The 26,338-nt window shown below is 55.7% G+C and overlaps 3 protein-coding genes across 3 annotated transcripts in view; 2 read left to right on the top strand and 1 right to left on the bottom strand.

Annotated features, from left to right (window-relative positions):
- The first annotated feature begins 560 nt into the window (after window positions 1-560).
- On the top strand, window positions 561-15,957 carry FSD1 (fibronectin type III and SPRY domain containing 1). The gene is made up of 13 exons (XM_007994842.3): window positions 561-721; window positions 1,878-1,973; window positions 2,130-2,261; window positions 3,874-3,975; window positions 4,912-4,934; window positions 5,114-5,235; window positions 6,491-6,700; window positions 10,476-10,574; window positions 11,647-11,806; window positions 12,173-12,252; window positions 15,098-15,349; window positions 15,460-15,548; window positions 15,645-15,957. The coding sequence occupies exons 1-13, from the start codon at window positions 707-709 to the stop codon at window positions 15,753-15,755; spliced, it is 1,491 nt and encodes a 496-aa protein (XP_007993033.1). The 5' UTR covers window positions 561-706; the 3' UTR covers window positions 15,756-15,957.
- Window positions 15,958-16,168: 211 nt separating this feature from the next.
- Window positions 16,169-26,338, bottom strand: part of STAP2 (signal transducing adaptor family member 2) — a 13,710-nt gene continuing 3,540 nt past the window's right edge. Inside the window, exons 2-13 of the mRNA XM_073017098.1 lie at window positions 25,555-25,626; window positions 25,276-25,398; window positions 23,616-23,672; window positions 21,617-21,717; window positions 20,396-20,530; window positions 19,125-19,194; window positions 18,933-19,035; window positions 18,751-18,816; window positions 17,208-17,378; window positions 17,028-17,120; window positions 16,578-16,652; window positions 16,169-16,323 (exon numbers count right to left, since the gene is read on the bottom strand). Coding sequence (XP_072873199.1) covers window positions 16,259-16,323; window positions 16,578-16,652; window positions 17,028-17,120; window positions 17,208-17,378; window positions 18,751-18,816; window positions 18,933-19,035; window positions 19,125-19,194; window positions 20,396-20,530; window positions 21,617-21,717; window positions 23,616-23,672; window positions 25,276-25,398; window positions 25,555-25,626 — 1,131 coding nt within the window. The 3' untranslated portion in view covers window positions 16,169-16,258. The remainder of the gene's footprint in view (window positions 16,324-16,577; window positions 16,653-17,027; window positions 17,121-17,207; window positions 17,379-18,750; window positions 18,817-18,932; window positions 19,036-19,124; window positions 19,195-20,395; window positions 20,531-21,616; window positions 21,718-23,615; window positions 23,673-25,275; window positions 25,399-25,554; window positions 25,627-26,338) is intronic.
- The window catches only part of MPND (MPN domain containing), a 27,521-nt gene continuing 26,437 nt past the window's right edge, over window positions 25,255-26,338 (top strand). Inside the window, exon 1 of the mRNA XM_073017097.1 lies at window positions 25,255-25,921. The gene's annotated coding sequence lies outside the window, so the exon portion shown is untranslated. The remainder of the gene's footprint in view (window positions 25,922-26,338) is intronic.

Genomic DNA, 26,338 nt, shown 5'->3' with positions numbered 1-26,338 from the left:
CTGCCCACTCCTTCCCGTAGTCAGAACATTCTGAAGCTCCACCCTTCCCCCCACCGTCTGCGGAGGGACCCTGGATAGATTAGGTCCCAGGTCCTTCCAAAGCTGGACACAGACATTCTTAGCTTCGCGCCTGGGCTGGCATGGAGACTTCTGGAGGAGCTGTTGGAACCTGGGGCTTTGTGGGGTGTATAGGAGTTTAGTTGTGACATAGGGACAAATGGAAACAAGGCATTGGAGGCTGAACACCCTCTTGGGCAAAAGCCTTAGATTTTCAGTAAATGCAAGACGTGAGAAGGCGGGCTAGACAATTTGAGTAGCAACGGATAACCTGTGTGAGTGAACAAGTGAGGAAACCGAGGCACGGGAGCATTAGAGATGATTCTGAGGTCCCACGGCAGGGCCGGGGGTCGAGCCCCCTGTCTTCTGATCCAAAGCTCTCTCCAGTTCACATATTACCACCCACACCGCCCGGTGAGCCCCAGGCGCTGGACGTGAAGGCTCTCGGCGACGCCAGCGCGGAACTACATTTCCCAGACGGCCGCGGCGGGCGCGCCTGCGCGGTGAGCGCGGTGATGGAGCGCTAACCGGGGGCGCGGCGGCGGCGAGGGCTCGGCTGGCCATTGGCTACCGGCCGCGGCACAGGCAGCTTGGGGACTCAGCGTGCGCGGGGCCCGCGGGCCGGGCCGGGGTGACCTGGGCTGCAGCCATGGAAGAACAGAGGGTAGGACGGGGTGGGGCGGGGCGGGCCCTCTGGGGCGTCGGGGGCGGGGGAGGGGACCAGGTGTTGCCGCAGCGCCCCCACTCCCTCCCCGCCTCCGCCCCAGCTGCTCTGCGGGCGAGGCCCCACCCCGTCGCGACCCCGCCCGGATCTAGCCCCCCACCCCAGTTTGGGACGCAGCCCCCTCGACATCTTGGCTTGGGGCCAGGCACGTGCCTTCTAAGCCCCCCACCCTGCCCAGTATCCCAGTCCCATCCCTGACCCCCATCCCCCACGCCCTCCTTCCTGGCTGCGGACCCGGCATCCCGCCCCCCGCCCCACCCTCGGAGGACGCCCCGCCAGCTCCGCAGTGCGGACCCCACCGACCCTGCCCCGGGGAAAAGAGCCGGTCGGAAGCCTGGGTCAGAGCAAGAGGCTCCTGAGCAGGATCCTCCCTCCCAGAATACCCTGCCCTTCCCCACTTACCTGGCGCCCCTGCATCCCCGGCCCCCAGGTTCCACCTTTGCCCAGGTAATTTCTTTCTCCTTGCTTGTCCTTCTCCCCCAGGTAGGCCCCACCCCTGTTCCGAGGCTAGCCCCTATCCCAGGCTATCCCACCTCCCTGGGGTTTTTCCTTCCACTGAGAACCCTTTCCCCAGGTTAGCCCATTTTCCAGCAGGCATCCTTTTCCTCTGGGGTTTTCTGTCCCCAGGCTAGCCCCTCGCGCCCCACCTTCAGGATGTAGGTATCGGGTTGTAGCCTTTGTGCTCAAGCACACCTGGTTCAGGCCGGGGTCTGTCCCTTCCTGAGAGGTTCTCTGTGAGCCTCAGTTTCCTCTCCTGTAATATGGGGTAGCTTAGGGCGCCCAGCTGCTATAGGTGAATTGTATCAGTCCGGAGCTTCACCTCCTGGCTGGTGCCCAAGTTTGAGAGCGTGGCAGCCTCCACATGTCCTCTCTGGATCCCTGGAGGGGAGCATGGTTCAGGGAGCCTGGCCAGGCTGAGGGACTCACCTGCCTGCCGTGTGTGTGTGCACGCGTGTGTGCATTTGTGTATGTGTGTGCATATGTGTGCACGTGTACACGTGTGCGTATACGTGTGTGCACGTGTGTGTACCTGTTTGCACACGTGTGTGTGTACGTGTGTGTGCACCTTTGTCTGTCCACACTTCTGGTGGTGCAGGAGGCCCTGAGGAAGATCATCACAACACTGGCTATGAAGAATGAAGAAATTCAGAGCTTTATCTATTCCCTGAAACAGATGCTGCTGAACGTGGAGGTGAAGGTGGTGGGGGAGTCCTGGGCAGGTGGGGGGAGGGGAGGAGGCTGGAGGGTGCAGTCATAGGAACTGGCCTCTTGCTGTTAATGCCTGTGGGAGGTCTCAGTTTCCCCCTCTGAACACGGGCTTTGGCCAATCCTGGCTGTTCCGACCCAGGCGAACTCGACAAAGGTGCAGGAGGACCTCGAAGCAGAGTTCCAGTCCCTCTTCTCTGTCCTGGAGGAGCTGAAAGAAGGCATGCTTATGAAGATAAAACAGGACCGTGCCAGCCGCACCTACGAGCTGCAGGTGAGGGCTGGGGGCATCCTCCTGTCCCCCTACCCCCCCACTCGACAGAACGTAGCTGGCTCTCATCTTCTTCCCAAAACTGGGTGCTTCTTGAGTTTCTGATCTCTCCCCTGACCCCTCCCTGTCCGTGGCCCCATCAATCCTCCATCCACCTGTACTCTCTCTTTTTTTGTTGTTTTTTTTTGAGATGGAGGTCTCGCTCTGTCACCCAGGCTGGAGTGCAGTGGCAAGATCTCGGCTCACTGCAACCTCCACCTCCTGGGTTCAAGTGATACTCCTGCCTCAGCCTCCCAGGTAGCTGGGATTACAGGCACCCGCCACCATACTGGGATAATTTTCGTAATTTTCATAGAGATGGGGTTTCACCGTGTTGGCCAAGCTGGTCTCGAACTCCTGACCTCAGGTGATCCTCCTGCCTCGGCCTCCCAAACTGCTGGGATGACAGGCATGAGCCCCTGTGCCCAGCCTGCCTGTGCTCTCTCTGAATCCCTTCTGCATCATGGTGTCCCCGAGTCTGGCTCAGATCTTCCCCTTCTGTCTTCACTCAGTGCCTCCGGTTTCTCAGCCCTTCCCACTGGCCCCCAGATCTGAAGGTATCACCTCCCCTCATACACCACCCATGGCTCCTGTGGGCTCTCACTCAGACTCCAAGCTGGGGTCACACAGGCTGCATCCAGACCTCCTGGGCAACTTCCTGACATCCCAGATTCCTGTCCCCAGGCAATCTGGCGCCCTGGAGCCTGGGTGTGGCCTGGACATGTGAGTTTTTGGTTTGTTTGTGTTTTGAGACACAGTCTTGTCCTGTCACCCAGGCTGGAGTACAGTGGCGCAATCATGCCTCACTGCAGCCTCCGCCGCCCAGGCTCAAGTGATCCTCCCACCTCAGCCTCCCAAGTAGCTGGGACCACAGGGAGGTGCCACCACTCCCAGCTAATTTTTGTATTTTTTGGTGGAGACTGGTTTTCACCATGTTGCCTAGACTTGTCTTGAACTCCTGGGCTCAAGCGATCTTTCTGCCTTGTCCTCCCAAATTGCTGGGATTACAGGTATGAGCCACTGCACTTGGCTCATGTGAGTTTTTTTTTGTTCTGTTTTTTTTTTTTTTTTTTTTTTTTTTTAGATAGAGTGTTGTTCTGTCACCCAGGCTGGATCAGTGGCACAATCTTAGCTCACTGCAACCTCTGCCTCCCAGGTTCAAGCGAGTCTCCTGCCTCAGCCTCCCGAGTAGCTGGGATTACAGGTGCACACCACCACACCCAGTTAATTTTTTCTACATTTAGTAGAGATGGGATTTCACCGTGTTGGCCAGGCTCGTCTTGAACTCCTGACCTCAGGTGATCCTCCCACCTCAGCCACCCAGAGTGCTGGGATTACAGGCATGAGCCACCGCACCCAGCCTTATGTGAGTTTTTAAGGAAGGAATTCCCCATGGATTCTGTTCTGCTCCCGGAGCCCAGCCCCATTTGGTGGGGCGCTTGAGGCTCCAATCTCCATCTCTCACCTGGAGTTCGAGAAGGGCGTGGTACCCTGGATTCTGAATGGGTGGGGAGCCCTCGGGGGGCCTGGGGCAGTGGGGTGAGTTGTCCCCTCTTTTGGTGCCTGGTATCCACAGAACCAGCTGGCTGCCTGCACGCGGGCCCTGGAGAGCTCCGAGGAGCTTCTGGAGACAGCCAACCAGACTCTCCAGGCCATGGACAGTGAGGACTTTCCTCAGGTGGGTGCCTCTGATGCTGCCAGGTAAAGAACGATGCGCCCAGTCACGTTCGCCTTTCAGGAGAACAAGCACATTTTTAGTGTAAGTGTAGCCCACCCATGCGATAGTTAGCAAAAGCACATACTGATACCAAGAAAGTGTCCAGGCCGGGCGCAGTGGATACACCTGTAATCCCAGCACTTTGGGAGACCAAGGCGGGTGGATCAGCTGAGGTCACGAGTTAAAGACTAGCCTGGCCAACACGGCGAAGCCCCGTCTTTACTAAAAATACAAAAATTAGCTGGATGTGGTGGCGGGCGCCTGTAATCCCAGCTACTTGGGAGGCTGAGGTGGGAGAATCGCTTGAACCCGGGAGCCAGAGGTTGCCGTGAGCTGAGACTGTGCCACTGTACTCCAGACTGGGCAACAGAGTGAGACTTCATCTCAAAACAAAAAAAAGAAAAGAAAAGAAAGAAAGCGTTCAGGCTGGGTGCAGTGGCTCATGCCTGTAATACCTGCAGTTTGGGAGGCCAAGGCAGGAGGATTGCTTGAGGCCAGAAGTTTCAGACCAACATGGGCAACATAATGAAACCCCATCTCTACAAAAAATAAAGTAATTGGCTGGGTGCGGTGGCTCACGCCTGTAATCCCAGCACTTTGGGAGGCCGAGGCAGGCGGATCACGAGGTCAAGAGATCACGAGGTCAAGAGATTGGCTAACACGGTGAAACCCCATCTCTACTAAATATACAAAAAGTTAGCTGAGCATGGTGGCGGGCACCTGAGGTCCCAGCTACTCGGGAGGCTGAGGCAGGAGGATGGTGTGAACCCGGGAGGTGGAGGTTGCAGTGAGCTGAGATCACCCCACTGCACTCCAGCCTAGGCGACAGAGCAAGACTCCATCTCAAAAAAAAAAAAAAAAAGAAATCTTTGAATGTTGTTCTGTTCCTCTCTCTAGGCTGCCAAGCAAATCAAAGATGGGTAAGACGCTGGGGTCTGGCCCCCACCCTACTTCCCTGCCCCTGGTGTGAAGACAGGGGCCGCCTGGTGAGGGTGTCTCAGCCCAGAGCCCTGGACGGGAGCCCTGGGGAGGGGCCCGCTTGCACCACAGATGACCAGGTCTGGGCCCCCGCGCAACGTCTGCCACCTCCTTCCCGCAGAGTGACCATGGCCCCTGCCTTCCGGCTATCATTGAAAGCGAAGGTCAGTGACAACATGAGTCACCTCATGGTGGACTTCGCACAAGAGCGGCAGATGCTACAGGCACTCAAGTTCCTGCCTGGTGAGAGGGGCATGAACTGGAGGGGCAGGACTTCCGGGGAATGACCTGGGAGGCTGTGAGGCCCTGAAACAGGACCTGGAGTAAGGTGGACGGCCAGGTGTCTGAATTCCACCTGGGGGAGGTGGAGCCCTAATAATTCCATGCCCTGGGGGGGGTGAAGTCCTCATGAAGCCCCACCCCTGGGTGGAGTCATGGGAAGACCCCACCCACTGGGTAGTGGCATTCTGGGAAAACTCTGTCCTCAGGAATGGAGCCCTGGCAATACCACGTCCGGGGGTGGGGGGGGAGTATTCACCAAGCCCCGCCCATGGGTGGAGCTATCAGAAAGCCCCACCCACCGGGGGGTAAGGTCCTGGGAAAACTCTGTCCCTAGGGGAGGAGCCATAAGAACACCACACCCTGTTGGGGGGGGGTCTCATGAAGCCCCGCCCATGGGTGGAGCCATCAGGAAGCCACACCCACCAAGGGGTGCGGTCCTGGGAAAACTTTGTCTCCCGAGGGTGGAGCCCTGAGGATACCATGTCCTTGGGGGAGTGGAGTCCTCCCAAGACCTCCTCCCTGGATACAGCCATGAGAAGGGCACACCCACATGGTAGCTCCTGGGAAAACCCAGTCCGCAGGGGTGGAGCCCTGAGAAGGCCATGCGCCCGGGGAGAAATGGGCTGAGAACCCAACCTATGATACAGCCTCAAAGAAAGTCACATCCCTCATTGGCAGAGAATTTGGAATAATTCTGCCGCTAAATGATGGAATCCCGAGAAAGCTCAGCTCTCCCCCGACCCGCTGATGGAACCTTAGAATCTCCATGGCTGGGCCTGGTGGCTCACGCTTGTAATCCCAGCACTTTGGGAGGTCGAAGCGGGTAGATCACCTGAGGTCAGGAGTTCAAGACCAGCCTGGCCAACATGGTGAAACCCCGACTCTACTACAAATACAAAAAATTAGCCGAGTGTGGTGGCGCATGCCTGTAATCCCAGCTACTCGGGAGGCTGAGGCAGGAGAATCGCGTGAACCAGGGAGTTGGAGGTTGCAGTGAGTCAAGATCGTGCCCCTGGACTCCAGCCTGGGTGACAAGAGAAAGCCTCTGTCTCCAAAAAACAAAAAGTCTCCATCCCCGCAAGCGTGGAACCCCCCCAAAATTGGGGACCATGCCCCCAAAATTGTCCCTCATGTAGTTGGGCAGCGCTGCAGCAAGCCCCGTGCCCCCTGCACCAGGCACAGAACACTGACCCCCTCTCCCTTCCGTCCTGGGCAGTGCCCAGCGCGCCGGTGATCGACCTGGCTGAGTCCCTGGTGGCAGATAACTGTGTGACCCTGGTGTGGCGCATGCCGGATGAGGACAGCAAGATTGACCACTACGTGCTGGAGTACCGGCGGACCAACTTCGAGGGCCCGCCCCGTCTCAAGGAGGACCAGCCCTGGATGGTCATCGAGGGAATCCGGCAGACAGAGTACACTCTGACAGGTAAGGGCAGCGTGCGCCAGCTCCGCCCAGCTGTGAACAGCAACCCCTTCCAGGCTGCCGTCTCACCATCAGTCACTGGGGGCCTTGGGCACGATCCCCAAGACTCACGGAGTCTAGAAGCAGCCTGAGGAGGTGGATCAGAAGTATGAGACAGTGGCCGGGCACGGTGGCTCACGCCTGTAATCCCAGCACTTTGGGAGGCTGAAGTGGGCGGATCACCTGAGGTCAGGAGTTCAAGACCAGCCTGGCCAACATGGTGAAACCCCGTCTCTACTAAAAATACAAAAAAAATTAACTGGGCATGGTATCAGGCACCTGGAATCCCAGCTACTTGGGAGGCTCAGACGGGAGAATCGCTTGAACCAGGAAGGCGGAGGTTGCACTGAGCCGAGATCACACTATGCCCTCGCATGAGATGCCCTCCAGCCTGGGCAACAAGAGGGAAACTCATCTCAAAAAAAAAAAATAATAATAATAATGAATATATTTTTCTAGACATAGGATCTTGCCATTTCCCTAGGCTGGTCTCCAACCCCTGGCCTCAAGCAATCCTTCCTCAGCCTCCCAAATAGCTGGGTACTATCCTCGGAGCAGGGCACAAAGCAGACAGTAATCTTTTCCCTCCTGGAGCTAGCGTTCTGGATTCACCCTCCAAGTATTTGGGGTCCTCCTTGGCAGTTACAAGAAACTGAAAGCTGGCCAGGCATGGTGGCTCAATCCTGTAATACAGCACTTTGGGAGGCTGAGGCAAGAGGATTGCTTGAGGCCGGGAGCTGGAGACTAGCTTGGGTAACAAAGCAAGAGCCCATCTATAAAAAAAAATTTTTTTTAAAGTTACCTGAGGCCGGGCGCGGTGGCTCAAGCCTGTAATCCCAGCACTTTGGGAGGCCGAGACGGGCGGATCACGAGGTCAGGAGTTCGAGACCATCCTGGCTAACACGGTGAAACCCCGTCTCTACTAAAAAATACAAAAAACTAGCTGGGCGAGGTGGCGGGCGCCTGTAGTCCCGGCTACTCGGGAGGCTGAGGCAGGAGAATGGCGTAAAAACCCGGGAGGCGGAGCTTGCAGTGAGCTGAGATCCGGCCACTGCACTCCAGCCTGGGCGATACAGCAAGACTCCGTCTCAAAAAAAAAAAAAATAAAATAAAGTTACCTGAGCATGGTGGTCCCAGCTACCAAGGGAGGCTAAGGTGGGAGGATTGTTTGAGCCCAACAGTTGTAGACTACAGTGAGCCATGACTGCGCCACCGCACTCCAGCCTGAGCAACAGGGCAAGAGACCCTGTCTCTACAAAACAGAGAGAGAGAGAGAGAGAAAAGGAAGGAAGGAAGGAAGGGAGGGAGGGAAACCCAAGGAATCCACTCAGCTGTTGGAGGTAGGGTCTGAAGGGGGAAAGCCTCATGAGATTAAAAAGCCATCCTGGCTGGGCACGGTGGCTCACGCTGTAATCCCAGCACTTTGGGAGGCTGAGGCGGGTGGATCACTTGAAGTCAGGAGCTCAAGACCAGCCTGGCCAGCGTGGTAAAACCCTGTCTCTACTAAAAATGCAAAAACATTAGCCGGGCGTGGTGGCGGTTGCCTGTAATCCCAGCGACTCAGGAGGCTGAGGAGTGAGAATCACTTGAACCTGGGAGGTGGAGGCTGCAGTGAGCAGAGATCGCGCCACTACACTCCAGCTTGGGCAACAGAGGGAGACTCCGTCTCAAAAAAAAAAAAAAAAAAAAGCCATCCTGATCCGGGGAAACCCTCAGGGGCGGGGAGAAGCTGGTTGACAGGTTAACTGTCCACATTCTCTAGCTGCTTTTGGGCTGTAATCAGCGGGCTGGTTATCTGTAATTAGCATACAAGGTTAATCATGAGCTCGCTAATTGCAGGGGAAAAAGTCACCAGCCGCAGGAGAGCTTGCGAACAGCTATTGGCTTATCCTTCTCTTGAGAATCAAAATAAACACACCCCTTTTATTTGTTGTAAATAGGATTCCTCAAATCCCTCCTCCAAGCGTCCCCGCCTTTTGGTTTTGTTTTCTAGTAACTTTGTATTTTGAAATAAATATAGATTCACAGGGAGCTGCCAAAACAACTAATACAAAAAGTACAGTGAGGACCCATGTAGTTAGCATAAAATCCAGGAAATGGACACGGGTGCAGTGGACTCACATCTTACCAGTTTTTTGTTTTTTGTTTTTTGTTTTTTTGAGACGGAGTCTCGCTCTGTCGCCCAGGCTGGAGTGCAGTGGCCGGATCTCAGCTCACTGCAACCTCCGCCTCCGGGGTTCCCGCCATTCTCCTGCCTCAGCCTCCTGAGTAGCTGGGACTACAGGCGCTGCCACCTCGCCCGGCTAATTTTTTGTATTTTTAGTAGAGACAGGGTTTCACCGTGTTAACCAGGATGGTCTCGATCTCCTGACCTCATGATCCACCCGCCTCGGCCTCCCAAAGTGCTGGGATTACAGGCGTGAGCCATCACGCCCGGCCACCAGTTTTTTGTGTTTTGTTTTGTTTTTTGTTTGGTTTTTTTTGAGACAGAGTCTCGCTCTGTTGCCCAGGCTGGAGTGCAGTGGCGTGATCTCAGCTCACTGCAACCTCTGCCTCCTGGGTTCAAGCAATTCTCCTGTCTCAGCCTCCCTAGTAGCTGGGATTACAGGCTTGAGCCACCGCGCCCGGCCTTGACCTTTTTTTTTAAAGACAGGTTCTTGCTAGGTAGCACAGGCTGGACTACAGTGATGCAATCATAGCTCACTGCAGCTTCAACCTCTTGGGCTCACATGCTCCTCCTCCCTCAGCCTTCTGATTAACCGGGACTACACGTGTGCGCCCACCACACCTGGCTAATTTTTTTTGTGGGGGGACGGAGTTTTACTCTGTCACCCAGGCTGGAGTGTAGTGGCATGATCTTGGCTCACTGCAACCTCCGCCTCCTGGGTTCAAGTGATTCTCATGCTGCAGCTTCCTGAGTAGCTGTGATTACAGGCACCACCCACCCCCCAGCCGCCCATTTTCATATTTGTAGTAGAGATGGGGTTTCATCATGTTGGCCAAGCTGGTCTTGAACTCCTGACCTCAAGTGATCTGCCCACCTTGGCCTTCCAAAGTGCTGACATTACAGGCATGAGCCACTGCACCCAGACTAATTTTTTATGTTTTGTTATTTATTTGAGACAGAATCTCAAATAAATGTGTCGCCCAGGCTGGAGTGCAGTGGTGCAGTACAAATCTCTGTATTTTGTGACAGGATCTGAAAGCATCCTGATTGGTCTATGTGAGTTGGAGGTAGAGACAAGTAATTCATAGCCCCTCAGGGAGAGGAGGGCAAGGATGGTTCTCAGGGATAAGATGTTTATTTATTTTTTATTTTTTATTTTTTCTTGAGACAGAGTTTTGCTCTTGTTGCCCAGGCTGGAGTTCAATGGTGTGATCATGGCTCACCGCAACCTCCGCCTCCCGGGTTCAAGCAATTCTCCTGTCTCAGTCTCCTGAGTAGCTGGGACTACAGGCGTGCGCCACCATGCCCGGCTAATTTTGTATTTTTAGTAGAGATGGGGTTTCACCATGTTGGTCAGGCTGGTCTTGAACTCCCAACCTCAGGTGATCCGCGTGCCTCGGCCTCCCAGAGTGTTGGGATTACAGGCGTGAGCCACTGCGTGTGGCCAGGTAAGATGTTTACAAGGTGGTTCTTTGAATGGCGTTGGGAATCACAGTGGGACATGACAGCTTTAACCCATGACTCAGAGTCTCAGGGAATGCACGGTGTTGAAACGCCTCTCTTGCCTCCCAGGTCTCAAGTTTGACATGAAATACATGAATTTCCGCGTGAAGGCCTGTAACAAGGCAGTTGCAGGAGAGTTCTCTGAGCCGGTGACTCTGGAGACGCCAGGTGACTGGCTTCTACCCTTGCCCTACCCCTGACTCCATGGCCCCTTCCTCCCATGGCCCCCAGAGACCATGAGAATCTTCAAAGCAGGGCAACTTTGTTGCCCTGGCTGCCAGGAAGCTCAAAGCTCCGTCCACACTGGCTTCCTTAGCCTGAGTGTCCGCTATAACCCTGTTTTTGTCCTTTGCGTCTGAGGTTTACCCCAGTGTATCTCGATGGTTTTTATATACAGCCACGCACACCCTCTCTTTGCCCAAAAATAGATAAGTCTTCTGTAGAGCTGGGGATGAGATTTGAGTAGTGAAGACCGATTCCAGAACCTTTCAGTGACACCTTCGCATGCCCTGCTAGGAAGTCCCTCTGAAATCTAGCCTAACTCCCTCGTGCTGTAGCCCAGCCCCTTTCTTGGGATTAGCCCTCCATGGAAGCACAGGGTAGTGCAGTTGGCTTGAAAATGCCTCCAGAGGTTGGGCGCAGTGGCTCAACGCCTGTGATCCCAGCACTTTGGGAGGCTGAGGTGGGCGGATCACAAGGTCAGGAGTTCGAAACCAGCCTGGCCAATATGGTGAAACCCCGTCTCTACTGAAAATACAAACATTAGCTGGGTGTGGTGGCGGGCACCTGTAGTCCCAGCTACTTGGGAGGCTGAGGCAGGAGAACTGCTTGAACCCAGGAGGTGGGGGTTGCAGTGAGCCGAGATTGTGCCACTGCACTCCAGCCTGGGCGACAGAGCGAGACTCTGTCTCCAAACAAACAAACAAAAAATGCTTCCAGACCTGGGAGGGAGGCCTTTAGGCCACAGCCCTTGGCCTTCGCGCCTCTGGCTCCATGTTCTGTCCCCTCTGCCCTTTGCCATATCGTCTCTCCTGTTGTGTTTCTGCTGGTCCGTCTCTATATCTGTCTCTCTCTGAGCCTTTGTTGGTCTCTCTGTCTCCGTCTTGGACCCTTGTCTCCTCGGCTCTCTGATTCTCTGTCCCTGTCTTGGTCTGTCTTGGTCACTGTCTGTCTCTCTGTCTCTCTCTGTGTCTCTCCGGGTTTCCCCATCTCTGTGACTCCCACGTCTGCCCGGCCCCAGCGTTCATGTTCCGCCTGGATGCGTCCACATCCCACCAGAACCTGCGGGTGGATGATCTCTCCGTGGAGTGGGACGCTATGGGCGGGAAGGTGCAGGATATCAAGGCTCGCGAGAAAGATGGCAAGGGGCGGACGGCGTCTCCCATCAATTCCCCGGCCAGGTAGCCTGCCCCCTCCCCTCCCTAAGTCTCTGGTGGAGAAGATCAATCTGGACATGGACACAGAGCCCAGTGTGGTCACAGCTGGGGTGGAGAGGGGACCCGGGGCTGGGGGAACCCAGAGAGGGAATGAGGGGAGAGGAGATTTTGAGTGGGGTTTTGATGGGTAAATAGGAGTTTCCCAGATGACAGAGGGCACAGGCATATTCTGACATAAACATGAGATGCTCGATGTATAGAAAGAGGCAAATACTGCCAGAGATTGACCCAACATCCACAGTGGCTGGGGTGGACTAGGGGAGCCATACCCTGGGAGAGATGAGTGTTGAACTGAGTCTCCTGAGCCTGCCCACTTCCTGCCCACCACAGAGGTACTCCATCTCCCAAGAGGATGCCCTCAGGTCGTGGGGGACGGGACCGCTTCACTGCTGAGTCCTACACAGTGCTGGGTAAGGAAGGGGAGAAGAAAGGGGAGAGGGGAGTTTTGGGCAGGGGCCTAATGGTGGGAGTTGAGGGAGAAGCTTTGCCTTTGGCTGCAGAAACAGGCAGCCATCAGCAAAGCTGCTCCTGGAATAATAGGTTGTTCTGTCACTGCCAAAGAGGAAATATTTGGGGATAAGGGATTGCTGGGGAAAGCCAGAATTTATGGAGTGAAGGAAAGAGACTGTGGACCAGATGGTGCCTGGGCAGGAGCTTGGGGGCAACTGTCTGGACTCCATGGAGTATCTGGGACCTGGGGAGTAGCTGGGACTTGAGGAGTAGCTGGGATTTGAGGAGTGGCTGGAAAGAATGGTTGCCTATAGAGCAGCTGGGTTTGTGGGGAAGCTGAAGCCGGGCAGGAGTTTTGGGGGATTGTCTGAGGGTATGTGGAGGAGCCAGAGAGAGCAGCCTGAAGAGAAGTCGATAGCAGCATAGGAATGATTGGATCCTGTGAAGAAGAAGCTGGAGTTAGTGGAGGAACTGGAGTTTAGGGGAATTGCTACTGTTCAGAATAGAGCTGGAGAAAGAGGCTAAAGTATGAAGAAGTCAGTGTGGTCAGGAATATCTAGGGAGAAGGAAGTTAGGGGGTAGCTGGGGTCATGAGGATAAGCTAGGGCCTGAGGGGCAGTTATGGTTCTGTGGGGATCTAGATTTTCTTGGGAGCACCAGAGATTGGTGAGACTTTGGTTTAGGGAGAAGCAGAAGATATAGGGAGTTGTCATTGGAGTTGCTGAGATTTGTGAGAGAGGAACAGAGAGAAAGAGAGAGACATAACCCTTGGGAAAGGGCCTGGATAATTTGTGATTTGGGGAGTAGCTGAGATCAGGGAGGAGCAGACCTGGAGAAGACATGTATATAGAGGTTCATTTTGTATCTGGAGAGGAGCTGAGATATGATGCAAAGATCAGCTGTGATCTGGGAGGGGCAAGAGTATGAGGAGAAGCTGAAGTTCATGGAATACCTGCACTGGGTGAAGGAGTAGCTGAGACGGCAAGAACCTGGATCTGGGGCCTGGGGAGGATCTCAGCTCTGGAGAGAATCTGGACTGTGTACAGAGCTGAAGCCAAGGGGTATCCCAATTCAGAGGGTTCCTGGAGAGTGTAATGGAGGTTTGAGGAACACCTGGATTCCAGGAGGAGCTGAGGCCTGGAGAGTATCTGGCTTGAGGAATGCCTTGGGGGAACTTCTGGCCTCGGCAGTAGCTGAGGCCTGGGAGAACCTACCTTCCACGCGGAGTTGGGGTCTGGATAGAATCTGGATTCAGAGAGCAGGAGGAGGGAGTCTTGAGTCCTGAGGAGTATCTGAACTCTGTCACAGCCAGGAGCTAGAGGGAGCTTCTAGACTCTGCCAGAGCCAAGAAGTAGGGGGAGCATCTGGACCCTGCCAGAGCTGGGAACTGGGGGGAGCATCTGGACTCGGGGAGGACTTGAAGGCTGTGGGAACACTATGAGTCTTCCAGGAACAAGAGTTTGAGGATGATCTAGTTTCTGGGAAGAACTGAGGGGCATTTGGACATGGGGAGGAACTGAAGGAAGTTTCTATGGCCTGGAGGAGTCTGGAAGGAGTAGCTTGGGCTTATAGAGAATCTGAAAGGAGTAACTGAAGCTTGGGGAGTGTCTGGGCCTACTGAATTTCTGGAGGAAGTTGATAAGGCTTAGGAGTATCTGGGGGGAATAGGCCGGGCGCGGTGGCTCAAGCCTGTAATCCCAGCACTTTGGGAGCCGAGACGGGCGGATCACAAGGTCAGGAGATCGAGACCAGCCTGACTAACACGGTGAAACCCCGTCTCTACTAAAAAAATACAAAAAACTAGCCGGGCGAGGTGGCGGGCGCCTGTAGTCCCAGCTACTCGGGAGGCTGAGGCAGGAGAATGGCGTAGACCCGAGAAGCGGAGCTTGCAGTGAGCTGAGATCCGGCCACTGCACTCCAGCCTGGGTGACAGAGCAAGACTCCGTCTCAAAAAAAAAAAAAAAAAAAAAAAAGGAGTATCTGGGGGGAATACCCAGAAATCAAGGAATATCTGGAGGGAATAGAGGTGACTTGAGGAGCATCTGGAGGGGAATTGCTGGGACCGAGGAGTATCTGGGGAAATAGCTGCGACTGAGGAGTATCTGGGGAAATAGCTGGGACTGAGGAGTATCTGGGGGAAATAGCTGGGACCCTGAAGAGTATCTGGGGGAAATAGCTGGGACTGAGGAGTATCTGGGGGAAATAGCTGGGACTGAGGAGTATCTGGGGGAAATAACTGGGACTGAGGCATATCTGGGGGAAATAGCTGGGACTGAGGCGTATCTGGAGGGGAATAGCTGGGACTTGAGGAGCATCTGGAGGGGAATCGCTGGGACCAAGGAGTATCTGGGGGAAATAGCTGGGACCCTGAAGAGTATCTGGGGGAAATAGCTGGACTCGAGGAGTATTTGGGGGAAATAGCTCGGACTCTCAGGCATATCTGGAGGTAATACCCGGGATCCCAAGGAGTATCTGGAGGGAATAACTGGGGTCTGAGGATATTTGGAGGGAATAGCAGGGACAGTGGAGTATCTGAAGGGAATAGCTGGAGCCCAAGGAGTATCTGGAGGGAATAACTGGAGCCCAAGGAGTATCTGGAGGGAATAGCTGGGGCCCAAGGAGTGTCTAGGGGGAATAGATGGGAACTTGAGGAGTATCTGGGGGGTACAGCTAGGAACTTGAGGGGTATCTGAAGGGAGCAGCTGTGGTGTAGGGAGCACCTTGGGGGCTGGCCCTTTGTGGAAGGGCATCTGTGGCCTGGTTCTATCCAGTTCTCCTGCCCACCCCTCCTGCCCCGCGCCACAGGGGACACGCTGATCGATGGCGGGGAGCATTACTGGGAGGTGCGCTACGAGCCAGACAGCAAGGCGTTCGGTGTGGGCGTGGCCTACCGCAGCCTGGGCCGCTTCGAACAACTGGGCAAGACGGCCGCCTCCTGGTGCCTGCATGTCAACAACTGGCTGCAGGTCAGCTTCACGGCCAAGCACGCCAACAAGGTCAAGGTGCTGGACGCCCCCGTGCCCGACTGCCTGGGTGTGCACTGTGACTTCCACCAAGGTGACCCCAAGCCCCAGCTGCCGTCTCTGGCTGCCCCTGCCTGAGTCCCCTCCCTCTTCCCCCATCCCACTTCTGACCGTTCCCACTGTCACTCTGTCCCCCGACCCCAGGCCTCCTGTCCTTTTACAACGCCCGCACCAAACAAGTCTTGCACACTTTCAAGGCCAGGTTCACACAGCCGCTGCTGCCTGCTTTCACGGTGAGCTGCCCTCCGCGGCCCGGGGGGAGGGGAGGGTGGTACCGGGCGTTGGGGTTCGAAGCTGAGCCCCTCCCATCTCCCCCTGCTCTCCCTCAGGTATGGTGTGGCAGCTTCCAGGTGACCACAGGCCTGCAGGTCCCCAGTTCTGTGCGCTGCCTGCAAAAGCGAGGCAGTGCTACCAGCAGCTCCAACACCAGCCTCACCTAGGCCCCCAGGCACCCACCCAGCTGCGGTGTTCTTGGGGGAGCCGCTGCCAGGCCCAGGCTGCTGGAGCCAGGCACCCTCCTCTGTCATTTGCTGCTTGGAGCCTTAACTCCGGATGGGGGTCACCAAGAGGGAGTGGGCACCCTGGCGGGCCCTCCTCCCCACCTAACCTCTTAATAAAGGTCAAACACTGGCGAGGCCAGGCCACGGTGCTGGTTCTTTGGGCCTGGGTGGTCCTCTCTGCTGTGTGGCACTGGGACCTCAGCCTTCCTGGCTGTAAAATGGGCTTTTCTCACAGGATACGCTGGTAGATTTCACTGAGCTGAGGGTCACTGGGAGTAAATGGGGCCATCCGTAGGCAGACATCTGACGGACCCCTCGTCCCCTACTCCCCCAAGCCAAACCAGACACATGGGTCCTGGGGTCAGAGTTTTAATCCTGGGAGAAAGAATCTGGCCCCTGGGCCATGCCCTGGGACTGGCCCACTGGTCCCCGGCGTGTCCGAATCAGTGCTCCAGTGCCCGCCTCTTCTCCAGCTTCTTCTGTAGCTCTGCCGTCATGTCCGCCAGCCCTGGGGGTTCAGGACCGGGAGCTGCAGCTGGCCCAGGGATCCCCAGTCCATGCCCTGCCCACTGACAGCCACCCAGGACCAGCTACGATGTGCAGGGCCCATGCAACATGACAGTGTGCTCGAAGGTACTAGGAATTTCGAGACAGAGACAGCAGAGCCTTAAAAGACAGGCTGCTTCGGAGTGTGAGGCCCTGTGTGACTGCATGGTCACACGCCTGGGAAGGCGCCCCGCATTGACCCCACAGACCCCTTACCAGCTGCAGGGAAGAGAGGCTGGGCTGAGCTGGCTGGCAGCTTCCTGGCCAAGCCACCATTAAAGACTCTGGGCTCTGGAAGAGAAGACAGATGAGGCCAGGTGCAGTGGCTTACGTTGGTAATCCCAGCACTTTGGGAGGCTGGGGGGGGGGGTGGATCCCTTGAGGTCAGGAGTTCGATACCAGCCTGGGCCACATGGTGAAACCCCTTCTCTACTAAAAATACAAAAAATTAGATGGATGTGATGGCAGGTGCCTGTAATCCCAGCTACTTGAGAGGCTGAGGCAGGAGAATCGCTTGAACCTGGGAGACAGAGGTTGCAGTGAGCCGAGATCGCACCGCTGCCTGGGGCGACAGAGTGAGGTTCCATCTCAAAAACAACAAAGACAGATGCAGGCTGAGGCTGGCCTGCCATCAGGTGAGGGCGGGATTTGTGGGGGGACCCCTACCTGGCTTGGGTCCAACGGGTGGCTTTGGAAGCTTTGCAGGAGGCTTTGGCAACTTCTTCGGCTTCACGATGACCGGCCGACTAGAGGAAGCCACTGCGTGGACAAAAGTGTAATGTGTCACATCAGCTGTTAACCTGCTTCCCCAGCCCCCAGCTCTCAGCAGCTCTGTTCCCCACCCACCGTCTTGGTTCTCATAGTCAACAACTGGGGCATCTCCAATGGGGGTCACGTAGTTCTCTTCCTGGTTCGGTAGTGGGGGCAGTGGGGGTAACACGGGCAGCTTATCCTGGCTGGACACAGGCACAGATGCAGGTGGCAGGGGCTTGGGGCCACCTGTGCAGGGTGCAGGACCTGATGGGGAAAGGTGGTCATTGTCAAGACCCTCGTCATACAGGGACACCTTGGTGGGGGGTCTGTGTGCGTGCCTGGAGACATGCATATGTCCGTGTGTGTCTGTGTGCCCCCATGTATCAGTCTGTCTGTCTGGGCTGGGCGCAGTGGCTCGCACCTGTAATCCCAGCACTTTGGGAGGCCGGGGTGGGCGGATCACCTGAAGTCGGGTTCAAGACCAGTCTAGCCAATATGGTGAAACCCCGTCTCTACTAAAAATATAAAAATTAGCCTGGCATGGTGGCAGGCTCCTGTAATCCCAGGCAGGAGAATCGCTTGAACCCAGGAGGGAGAGGTTGCAGTGAGCTGAGATCGCGCCACTGTACTCCAGCCTGGGTGATAGAGCGAGATTCCATCTCAAAAAAAAAAAAAGGTCTGTATGTCTTTGTATGGCATATGCATGCACACTAATTGAATCTGGATAAGTTAAAGTACCAGGTTTGTACAAACATGCCTGTTGTGTGTATACATGTGTAACTCTGCACACCTGCTAAGGTAGCTGCTTTAGTCCTTGTCTAGATGAATGTGTTATGCCCATGTATCTAAACATGTCTGATTTTGTGCCTGCGCATGGATGCGTCTGCATTTATGTGTACACACGTGATTGTGGGATGAGACAGGTGTATCTGTGCTACATAGCGTGTGTATGTGACTGGAATTGGGGGACATGTGTATTCATGCATGTGTGGATCTGTTGTGGCCACACAAGTGTATGTCAACTTCTGGCTAGGCAGGTGGCCATAGTTCATGAATCATGCATGTGTGTGTGGATGTGGCACTTGGGGGTCCTTGCATACGCCCAGCCCAGGGAAGACCAGACTACCCACGCTACGTTCTTTTCTAGTGTGTTCTCTGCCTCCTCCTCTCACTCCATAAACAGGACCGATTCCCACCTCTTTCCCAACACCCACCCTGATTCCCAGTTCCTGGGGGGCTACTGCTTCTCCAGATGCACCTTCTGACCCCTTCAATGCCCATTTCTACCTAAGAAGATCCTTTGGGACCATCTACAAAGACCCACTCTTCTAGGAAGCTCTCCCTGCTCTGCCCCCATCTTCTCCCGAACTCTAGGCGCCTCCGCCGAGCCCAGGTTTTTCCTCCAAATTCGACCCTACAGGATGAGAGTGTCTGTGTTTAGCTCTGTCCCAAGCTGGGACTCCCGCCCTCTCCCCCAACACACACCCCGATGGCAGGGTCTGAGTCATTTCTGTCCTTGCAACTTTGGGAACAACATCAGACACAGGCGGTGCAGCCACCAAGCTGAGTGAGGGGGCGTGGCTGAATGCGGGGTCCTCGATCCCTCCCACCTCGGCCCGCGGGGAGGGGGCGTCACCTGGGCCCAGGGCGGAGGGCGCCACCCACACACTCTCGCCATTCTCCTTATCGGCTTCCACGTAGCCTGGAACAGAGAAGGCGTCCTGGAGGAAGCGCAGCGGCCAGGGGCGGCCCCGTCCGTCCAAGCGGGGGCGGGAGAGGTGAGGACTGCGCCCCCGAACTCCCCGAAGGCGCACCCACCTAGCACCTTCTCGTAGTCCTCGTCCAACAGGAATGGCACCAGCGCCTTTTTGGTGTGCGACACGAAATAGTTGACCACGGCGTCCAGGGAGGTGCAAGAGAACTGGGGGCAGATGGGGGAGGGGTCAGGCTATTGGGGAAGAGACGCGGACCCCACAAAGGCACTTCTAGGGACCACGGCCCAACGCTCACCGGCTCTTCCACGTCGATCACGTACTTGGGGCCCTCCCGCTTCACCTTGTAATGCCGGACCACGTGCGTCCTGCACCAGCAGAAAGCGAGTGTGTGGCTCAGCCCAGGCTCCCACACCGCCCCCCAGGGAAGGCCCCGCTCCGACTCCGGGCTCTGCCCCCAGTAGAAACAGGTCCATACTAGCTCTGCCCCCACAGAAGGCCCAGCCACTGACTGGCTCCACCCTGTGAAGGACCTAAGCCCCTCTACCCTCCCGGAGCGTTGACTGAACCGACCCACCCCCACAGAAGACCTCACCCCTAGTTTTAGCACCGCCTCCAGGGAGGGACCAGGCCAGACTGACAACAGTCTGGGAAAGGTCAGCCCCTAATTCTGGCACCGCGCCTAGGGCGAACCAGGCCCTAAAGACTCCGCCCCAGGTAGGCCCCTCCCCCTGTAGTGGCTCCACCCCCCGGCCCCGACTCCACCTTCTACATCGCCTTGCCCAACCCTGGACTGGGCTTGAGGATTTGGCAAAAGGCTCTAACTCCGCCCCCAGAGTGGCCCCGCCTCCATAGCCCTATTCAACTTCCAAAGGGTCATGGCCGTGACTCCACCCATAGATCCTGACTCTGCCCAAAGAGCCCATTCCCACCCTTGGATTTGACTTCATCCCCTCCAGTGGCCCAGACCTGGCCCCTGCGTACCTGACGTTCCGGAGGAGCCGACCCTAACCGAGGGGTCTGACTCCACCTGCAGGGAGTCCCAGCTCCTAACCCAAGACCTGACTCCTCCTGCAAAGGGGTCTGCCTTGGCTCTACCTTCTTCCCCAGGCATTGACCCCGTACCTGGGACAAGGCCAGCCTCAGGATCCCACGACCCCGGAGCGCTGACCCCGCCCCCAAGCCCGCCCTGCCCAGCTCTGACTCCGCCCCCAGCCTCTCCTGCTTAGCTCTGACTGCACCCCCAGCCCGCCCACTCCAGCTCTGACTCCGCCCGCAGTGTGCTCTGCTCAACTCTGGCTGGGTCCCCAGTCTCCCCTGCTGAGGTCTGACTCCGCCCCCAGTCTCCCCTGCTCAGCTCTGACTCCACCCCCAGCCCGCCCAGCCCAGCTCTGACTCCTCCCTCAATCCGCCCAGCTCAGCTCTGACTCCGCCCCCAGTTCGCCCTTCTCAGCTCTGGCTCTGTTTCCAGGCCTACCCACTAGCAGGTAGGGCTCCGCTCCTGCTTCTGACCACGCCCCCGCGCCCACCCTCCTCCCCACCCAGGGCTCCCGAGACGCGCATGCGCACCCATTGTGCATCTGCCTCGTGGTGACCGACACGCCGTCAGCACCGTCCCCGCTGGGCCGCAGCAGCAGGTTCCCGCACTCTGGGTAGCGCTCCAGGAGCAGTTGTGCCTCCAGCCGGCTCACCTTCAGGAAGCACCTGTAGAGGGCCGCGTCACCCACTCGGGACCCCGGAGACCAAGTCCGCTCTTCCGCACGTAAACCCCACCTCCTCTGAGACCCAGCCCCGTCCCCATCCCCTAGGCCCAGGGGACCCTGCCCTGCTCTCCAGACCCAGGCCCCTTCCACGGAGGCACAGTCTGGCCTTCCAGGCTCCTAGTTTTTGTGGCTTCTTTTTTTTTTTTTTTTGAGACAGAGTTTTGCTCTTGTTGCCCAGGCTGGAGTGCAGTGGAGCGATCTCGGCTCACCGCAACCTCCGCCTCCCAGGTTCAAGCGATTCTCCTGCCTCCGCCTCCCGAGTAGCTGGGATTATAGGCATGCGCCATTAGACCCGCCTAATTTTTGTATTTTTAGTAGAGACGGGATTTCTGCATGTTGTTCAAGCTGGTCTCGAACTCCCGACCTCAGATGATCCGCCCGCTTAGGCCTCCCAAGGTGCTGAGATTACACGCGTGAGCCACTGCACCCGACCGGGTTTTTTTTGTTTGTTTGTTTTTCTTTAGAGGCGGGGTCTCGCGATGTTGCCCAGGCTGGTCTCGAACTGGGGTCAAGCAATCCTCCCGCCTCGACCTCCCAAAACGCTGAGATGACAGGCACAAGCCACCGGGGCCTGCCAGGCTCCTAATTCTGGTCCCGGAGGCCCTGCCCGCCTTCCTAATCACCAAGAACCGTCCACAAAGACGATGCTCCGCCCCCAATCCAGGCCCCGCCTCTGGGGTCCCGGATACCCTCTCCGACAAATAACCCCTCCCCGGTGACGAAGCCCCACCTTCTAGACACCTAGACTGACCACCCCCAGACCTTGTCCCCACTCCTCAGGCCTAGGCCCCGCCTCTGAAGACCCTTCCAGTCCTCTAGGCCCCTAGACCCGCTCCTGGAGATCCTGCCCCGCCTCCTAGCATGGGCCTTAACTCCCCCTCCCCCTTCTCCACCCCCCATCCCCAATGTCATCGTCTTGCAAAATCCAAGACCCAACTCCAGGGGACTCAGCTCACGGCCCACCCTCAGCCACACACCCACCTCCCGTCCCCATTCTGCAGCCCCTTGGGACAGGCGGGGCACTCACGAGGGTGTCTCCAGTGCACGGCGCGCCTCCTCTTTGGCCAAGACTTCAGCCATCATGTATAGGTGCCCAGGAAGCAGGGTCAGGTTGGACGGGACACGGAGCTGAGGGGCGATCGAGGGACAGTGACTGCACCTGGCCGGCCGGGAATGGACGGCTGTGCCCAAGGCACAGAGTGGCAAACTGAGGCCAGAGCTCAGAGCCATGAACTCTGACACCTCAGAGGGCAAAGAGGGCTTCGAGAGGGTGCAGAGGAGTTGAGTGAAAGTAGATGCTGGGGCTAGGCGCGGTGGCTCACGCCTGTAATTCCAGCACTTTGGGAGGCCTAGGCGGGCAGATCACCTGAGGTCAGGAGTTTGAGACTACCCTGGGCAACATGGCGAAACCCCGTTTGTACTAAAAATACAAAAAATTAGCCGGGCGTGGTGGCAGACACCTGTAATCGCAGCTACTCCGGAGGCTGGGGCAGGAGAATCACTTGAACCCGGGAAGGCGGAGGCTGCAGTGAGCCGAGATCACGCCATTGCACTCCAGCCCAGGTGACAGAGAGAGTCTCCGTTCCCCACTCCCCTCACCCACCAAAAAAAAAAAAAAAAAAAAAAAAAAAAAAGGTAGATGCTGGAATCTCAAACTAAAGTCTTCAGGGGCCAGTCTGGTCTCAAACTCAATGGCCTGCCAGGGCGAGGCAGGAAACAGGTAAATCAGAGGGAAAATGGGAAGGTAGACTAAAATTCCCTGTTGATAAATGATGTCAGCTAATTTTTAAAAATTTAGCACTCTGTGGCCGGGCATGGTGGCTCACGTCTATAATCCCATCACTTCGGGAGGCCAAGGAGGGTGGATCGCTTGAGCACAGAAGTTGGAGACCAGCCTGGGCAACATAGTGAGACCCTGCTCTACAAAAAATTTTAAAAATTAATGAGATGTAGTGTGTGCCTGTAGTCCCAGCTACTTGGGAGGCTGAGGCAGGAGGACTACTTGAGCCTGGGAGTTGGAGGCTGCAGTGAGCTATGATCACACCACTGCACTCCAGCCTCGGCAACAGAGAGAGACCCTGTCTCAAAAAAATAAAATAAGAGGCCGGGCGTGGTGGTTCACACCTGTAATCCCAGCACTTTGGGAGGCTGAGGTGGGTGGATCACGAGGTCAGGAGATCAAGACCATCCTGGCTGACACAGTGAAACCCCGTCTCTACTAAAATACAAAAAAAATTAGCCCAGCGTGGTGGTGGGCGCCTGTAGTCCCAGTTGCTTGGGAGGCTGAGGCAGGAGAATGGCGTGAACCTGGGAGGCGGAGCTTGCAGTGAGCCGAGATCGCGCCACTGCACTCCAGACTGGGCGACACAGCAAGACTTTGTCTCAAAAAAAAAAAAAAAAAAAACAATAAAATAAAATAAAATAAGAAATACAGCTGGTCACTGTGGCTCACACCTGTAATCCCAGCACTTTAGGTGGCCGAGGTGGGCGGATCACTCGAGGTTAGGAGTTCGAGACTAGCCTGGCCAACAGGGTGAAACCCCATGTATACTAAAAAAACAAAAATGGGATATATTTGGTCCAAGGTTTGAGGCCAGTGTACTATACTCTGGAGGCTTGTTTGGAGAATGAAAGATGGAAAGAAAAAGGAGGCCTTTTTTTTTTTTTTTTTTTTTTTTTGAGACGGAGTCTCACTCTGTTGCCCAGGCTGGAGTGCAGTGGCCGGATCTCAGCTCACTGCAAGCTCCGCCTCCCAGGTTTACGCCATTCTCCTGCCTCAGCCTCCCGAGTAGCTGGGACTACAGGCGCCCGCCACCTCGCCCGGCTAGTTTTTTCTATTTTTTAGTAGAGACGGGGTTTCACCGTGTTAGCCAGGATGGTCTCCATCTCCTGACCTCGTGATCCGCCCTTCTTGGCCTCCCAAAGTGCTGGGATTACAGGCTTGAGCCACCACACCTGGCCAAAAGGAAGCTTTTTGAGGAGATCTGGAGAATGGGACAGAGGGCGCAGAGAGCCACTGCTCTTACCTCCACCACCGTTAAGATGAAGCCTTTCCACATTTCCCGACACTCCAAGGTCTCTACCTAGGGAACAAAAGAAAGAAAAGAATCCATGTCAGTGAACCTCAGTCTACTCATCAATCAAATGGGACCAGGGAAGAGTCCCTGCTTCAAAGGGCTGTTTTCTTTTTTCTTTTTCTTCTTCTTCTTCTTTTTTTTTTTTTTTTTTTTTTTGAGATGCAGTCTCATTCTGTCGCCCAGGCTGGAGTGCAGTGGCATGATCTCAGCTAAGTGCAACCTCCACCTCCTGGGTTCAAGTGATTCTCCTGCCTCAGCCTCCTGAGTAGCTGGGACTATAGGCATGCACCACCTCGCCCAGCTTTTTTTTTTTTTTTTTTCTCTTAGACATGAGGGTCTCACTTTGTTGCCCAGGCTGGTCTTGAACTCCTGGGCTCAAGCTATCCTTCTGCCTTGGCCTCCCAAAGTGCTCAGATTACAGGTATGAGCCACCATGCCTGGCTGATGTTATCATTTTTTATGTTATTAGATCTACATTTGAAACACATAGGTCAGGCTGGATGCAGTGGCTCACCCCTATAATCCCAGCATTTTGGGAGGTCGAGGCGGGAGGATCACTTGAGCCTAGGAGTTCAAGACCAGACTGGGTAACATAGCGAGCCCCCTGTCTCTACAAAAAATAAAGTCTTAGCCAGGCATAGTGGAGTGTGCTTGGCTGAGGTGGGAGGATTGCTTGAGCCTGGGAGGTCCAGGCTGCAGTGAGCTGTGATCTCATTACTGCACTCCAGCCTGGGCGACGAGCAAGACCCTGTCTCAAAATAAAATCATAAATAAAATAAAATAATAGAAAAACATAGATCAGTTCCCAGACCTGTCATGCTCTAAACCCTTCCATAGGCCAGGCACAGTGACTCGCTTGTAATCCCAGCACTTTGGGAGGCCAAAGTGGGCGGATCACTTGAGGTCAGGAGTTCAAGATCAGCCTGGCCAACATGGTGAAACCCTGTCTCTACCAAAAATACAAAAATTAGCCACACATGGTGGCACACGCCTAGTAATCCCAGCTACTAAGGAGGATCACTTATACCTGGGAGGCAGAGGTTGTAGTGAGCCAAGATTGCACCATTGCACTCCAGCCTGGGCGATAAGAGTGAAACTGTCTCAAAATAAAAAAAATAAATAAACCCTCAGCTGGGCGCGGTGGCTCATGCCTGTAATCCCAGCAGTTTGGGAGGCCGAGGTGGGTGGATCACCTGAGGTCAGGAGTTTGAGACCAGCATGGCCAACATGGTGAAACCCCGTCTCTACTAAAGATACAAAAAATTAGCCAGGAGTGGTGGCACACACCTGTAATCCCAGCTACTTGGGAGGCAGAGGCAAGAGAATCGCTTGAATCCGGGAGGCAGAGGTTGCAGTGAGCCAAGATCGTGCCATCGCACTCCAACCTGGGTGACAGGATGAGACTTGGTCTCAAAAAAAAAAAAATGAAATAAAATAAAATAAACCCTCCCATAGCACCAGCTCCTTTGGGGTCAAGACCCAAGTCTTACCCAGGGCCCACAGGGCCCTGTACTACCTGCCCCTTTGTGGTTGGCACAGTGGAGGGGAGGGGCATTTGAGCATCTTCTGCCAGCACCTCCCCTCAGCACCCCTCCACCGAGGGACCTACCTTGAACTTGATCTCCTGATTCCGGAGAATCAGGCTGAAGTGGGTGCCAGGGTCACGTGAGCTTCCCCAGGGAATCTCATCAGTGAGTTTCTCAAATGCTCCCAGGTTGAGCTTCTCCACGTGCTGGGGGCACAGAAGCGGGGGGTCTGGGCACCAGTTCCTTGGCCTCCAGGGGCCCTGGATGATGTAGCAGCTATCATGGCCACATCATCCTCATTGTCTGCTTGGTCTCTGGGGTCAAGGGAAGGCCAGCTCTGGAGCCTCCATTCCCATCCTTACCTGGAAGTCCCGATTGCTATTGTAGAAATAAATGGTGAGTCCCTGGAGGCCTGCCCAGAACTTCTTGTAATCCTGGGGACCAGAGGTGCAGAAAGAAGAGGTGAGGTGGCCAGGCTGAGTACCTCTCACGTACTCAGTCCTGCCTCGGGGCCTTTGCACTGATCATGCTCTCCCACACTGCCCCCAGATCTTGATCACCTCCTGCCTTGAGTTTCTGATCAAATGTTGCTTTCTCGGGGAGACCCTCCCCACCTACAGCCCAGCTTCTAGGTATCTGTTTTCCTCTGAGAAAGGACCAGACGGAACCTTGACGTGATGAAGGACCCAGAGCAACCCCCGCTAATCTATAGAGATGGGGGCTCTAGGGGTGAGTTGACCTAACTGGTTTAATGGTGTCCCATCCATCTTCCATCATCCAGCTACCCACTAGCCATCTATCTGTCATCCATCTATCCATCTACCCACCCACCCATTCACCCATTCATCTATCCATCCATCCATCCATCCACCAATCCATCCACCAATCCGTCCACCCACCCACCCATCCACACATCTATCCATCCAGTTATTCATCCACCCACCCGCCCACCCATTCATCCATCCATCTACCATTCACCCATTCATCTATCCATCCATCCATCCACCCGCCCACCCATTCATCCATCTACCTACCATTCACCCGTTCATCTATCCATCCATCCACCCACCCACCCATTCACCCATTCATCTATCCATCCATCCACCCACCATCCATCCACCAATCCGTCCACCCACCCCCCCATCC

This window comes from Chlorocebus sabaeus, chromosome 6, assembly GCF_047675955.1.
Source record: "Chlorocebus sabaeus isolate Y175 chromosome 6, mChlSab1.0.hap1, whole genome shotgun sequence".
Taxonomy (NCBI): Eukaryota; Metazoa; Chordata; class Mammalia; order Primates; family Cercopithecidae; genus Chlorocebus; species Chlorocebus sabaeus.
The sequence above is the reverse complement of the archived record's forward strand: the minus strand, read 5'-3'. Positions and strand labels throughout refer to the sequence as shown.

What these genes read in the sequence shown, in the direction of transcription:
- FSD1 (XM_007994842.3), top strand. An exon ending in GCACTGTGACTTCCACCAAG is followed by an intron (nt 15,350 to 15,459) that starts GTGACCCCAAGC and finishes CCCCGACCCCAG; the next exon opens with GCCTCCTGTCCTTTTACAAC. An exon ending in CGCTGCTGCCTGCTTTCACG is followed by an intron (nt 15,549 to 15,644) that starts GTGAGCTGCCCT and finishes GCTCTCCCTCAG; the next exon opens with GTATGGTGTGGCAGCTTCCA.